Consider the following 3,505-nt stretch of genomic DNA (forward strand, 5'->3'; position numbering starts at 1 on the left):
AAGACAGAGTTATACTTTCACGATCACTTGCGACATTTCAAATAGGAAATGGTCACGGAAGTATAACTCTGTCTTCTATTTTAATATATATATATATATATATTAGATTTCCGCCCACAGCAGCGGCCCATGGTTTTGCGCCAGGCTGCGACATGGAACCCAACTTGAGTTGTTTAAAGAACTTTCAAAGGGTGCGGAGTTGGCTCCCCGCATCCCCCAGGGGCCAGGGGCCAGGGGCCAGGGGCCAAGCTTAACATGCAACATTGACCCGTCTCCGTCTCGGTCCAAGCTCCAAACCACCACCCAGAAACCCAGCTATTTAAGCCCTTGTTCGCGCACCAAACAATCTCGTATCCCTCCTGCGATCCAATCTTTACCAACCGATTAATACCAGGAACCGCATCGATGGCCCTGTCCAACGTCACCGCGGCATTCGGGGACTCGGAAGCGAAATGTTTCACCGAAGAGCAGGAGGCTCTTGTGCTCAGATCCTGGAATGCCATGAAGAAAGATGCCGCCGCCCTCGGGCTCAAGTTCTTCTTGAGGTCTTCTTCACCCGGGCCCCCCTCTCTTTTGTTGTTTCTACTTTCTCATGCTCGATCGGTTGTCTTCTTCGCAGAATCTTTGAGATCGCGCCCTCAGCAAGCCGGCTCTTCTCTTTCCTGCGTGACTCTGATGTGCCCCTCGAAAACAACCCCAAGCTCAAAACCCATGCCATGTCCGTCTTTGTCATGGTATCTCTTTCCACCATCCTTCATTCACATCAGTTTTATGTTTAAAAAAATGAATCAATCATCCATCCACCATAATAAATACTCTTCTCCCCTGACGCTGCTCGACTTCTTCTGGTTTGCTTAACCGTTTGTTCATCTCTGTTAGACTTGCGAGTCGGCAGCACAACTGCGGAAAGCGGGTAAGGTTACGGTGAGGGAGACGACTCTGAAGAAGCTGGGTGCCACCCATTTCAAGAGCGGTGTGGTCGATGAACACTTTGAGGTAAAGGATCGGTTCCATTTCATCAGTTTGGCAGAGAATTGACGAACGAAGCATGAAAGGATCGTGGATATATACATGACTCTGTTTTGGCAAACAGGTGACCAGGTTCGCGCTTTTGGACACCATAAAGGAGGCAGTCCCGGACATGTGGAGCCCCAAGATGAAAACCGCTTGGGCAGAAGCCTATGACCAGCTGGTGGTGGCTATCAAGCAAGAGATGAAGCCTCTCCCCTCAGCATAGAGTTGTTGTTTTCCCAGATAGGATGGTTGTATCATGGTCGAGTAATAAGAAAAAGCATGTCATACATACATATATATATTTTTTTTTATATATATATATGTTGTAGTCGCTGATTAACTTTGAATCCCTTCATTGCATGTTATCCGAGCTAGAAGATTAGTGTTTCTGTAACTTTTAAAATATTACTCATCGATAACGAAAAATATTTTACAGGCATAAATAAAAAACAAAAATATACCGCCGTTTCTGTGCTTTATATGTTGGTCTCTCTTTTTGGCAAGAGAAAGCCCAAATCGTCCGTCACGGTCACCCGAGTCCAAACACTCGGAGGACTCGTTTGGTTGTCGAAAAATGGAAGAGGAAAGAGATAATTTTTGAGATATGGAGAGGGGATTTTTATTTAGTTAAATTTAAAAAAAAAAAAAAAAAGTGAAAAAAAAAATTTATAAATAATTACTTCTTACATTTTATATGAAGCGGAAATTACAGGATGTTGATATTTTCATGGACAAGAAGTATGATATTTTTTTTTCAAAATATTTTTTAAGATTTATAATAAAATTTTATAAATATTTATATAAATATTTATTATTAATAATATAATATTATAATATTTATTATATTTTAATATTATTTTAATATTTATATAATATAATATTTTTATTAATATTAATATAATATAATATTTAATAATATATTTATGTCTATATTAATAAATTTATTTATTAAAATATTGATATTATATTAATATAATATTAATATATATTAGTATTATATTAACAAATAAATTATTATAATCTAATATTATATTATAATATATTAATATTAATATAAATTTAATATTAATATTTATATAAAATTTAGGAGCAAAAAATATGGTCTTATATCTATTAAAATATAATAGATATTTTATATAATTTTTTTAAAAAATAAATGTTTAACCAAAATAAACTACTCTGTAATTAGTCGTTTTTCTATGATCAACTAAATATGTAAATTTTTTTTTAAAAAAAAATTTTAAAAAAAATTTCTCACAATCAAACTAGAGAGATGCACGTCAGCACCTTCCCCCCCCAACTATAAATTCTTTGTAATCAATTTTTTCTTTTTTTTTAAATGGAAGGAGACCATGGGCATTAGAACCTTTGTCATCTGAATTTTTTAACAAAAAAAAAAAAAAACGGACAAGAAGAAGGATATATAGAAGAGAAAATAAATATTTGCTACAGAAGAGAGATTAAGGTTCCAATCCAAAAACAGCTCCCAAGAAAAAGAAAAACCCACATTTTATAAGCCAGATGATGCTAAGATTAAAGGCCAAGGGAAACCAATAAAGGAGCTAATTAGAGGAGGCCACTACTATCAAGATATTTTGAATCCTACTCCACAATTTACTGAACCTGGAAGTCCCCTCGGTCCATGGAGGATAGCCCAGTTGTTGAGATGATAAAATATTTTATGAATGATGGATGTGCAAGAGGAGTGCCAATTCAGAAAAATGCAAGCATTTCTTTTCTTCCAATAATATCAAAAAAAAAAATTATGAATGGTAGTGTCCAAGGTTCATCACATGAAGGGAGATGAATCATTTTTTCGCACAAAAATAGAAACCGGTTTCTTTATTTTAATCCAAATTGGAGAAGATTCGGACTTTGCCCTCCCTCCCTCTCTTTCTTTTTCATGGACTATAGTATTTAAAAGTGGCTTTGATGTAACTAATTAAGAAGTAAAATAATAATTCAAATATCTTACAGGAAATATTCATAATATCCACCAAATTAAAAAAAGAAATATTTATTAATCAATAACGCTTTAAGAAGGAAAATACTTAAATAACACAAAAACTCAAAAGAGGTTATTCCCTTGGTGCCCCACTTTTCTCCTCATCTCAATAGTGCTAACTTAGATCTGTTTTTCTTTCTTCCTTCTTCTTCTTTTTTTTCCCTTTTTTTCTTTTTTTTTTGATAATACGGGAGGAGTGCCGGTATGCACTCTTACCAGGAAATTCTGGACAACCTACATCATATTAGTTTTTTGATTGTAGGCTGTCAGCAAGAGGACTAATGAAAGTAATACATTATTTGTATAACTTTTTATTTGAGAACTGTTTTTGGGGAAAGTGTGAGATTTTTGGGTTTTGATCATACTACCAATCGGAGAATATTTTGCTGACTCTTTTTTGAATGGATTTTGTTGACAAATATAAAGTGGGTATGACTACAATTTAGGATTACTTCTTGGCTTGTGCATTTTATTTTTGATGACGGA

The 3,505-nt window shown here is 34.8% G+C and overlaps 1 protein-coding gene across 1 annotated transcript; it reads left to right on the forward strand.

Annotated features, from left to right (window-relative positions):
• Positions 1 to 333: 333 nt before the first annotated feature.
• LOC105033708 (anaerobic nitrite reductase Glb1-1) lies at positions 334 to 1,309 on the forward strand. The gene is made up of 4 exons (XM_010908610.4): positions 334 to 545; positions 620 to 734; positions 880 to 996; positions 1,094 to 1,309. The coding sequence occupies exons 1-4, from the start codon at positions 406 to 408 to the stop codon at positions 1,235 to 1,237; spliced, it is 516 nt and encodes a 171-aa protein (XP_010906912.1). The 5' UTR covers positions 334 to 405; the 3' UTR covers positions 1,238 to 1,309.
• The last annotated feature ends 2,196 nt before the right edge of the window (positions 1,310 to 3,505 follow it).

This window comes from Elaeis guineensis, chromosome 13, assembly GCF_000442705.2.
Source record: "Elaeis guineensis isolate ETL-2024a chromosome 13, EG11, whole genome shotgun sequence".
Lineage (NCBI taxonomy): Eukaryota > Viridiplantae > Streptophyta > Magnoliopsida > Arecales > Arecaceae > Elaeis > Elaeis guineensis.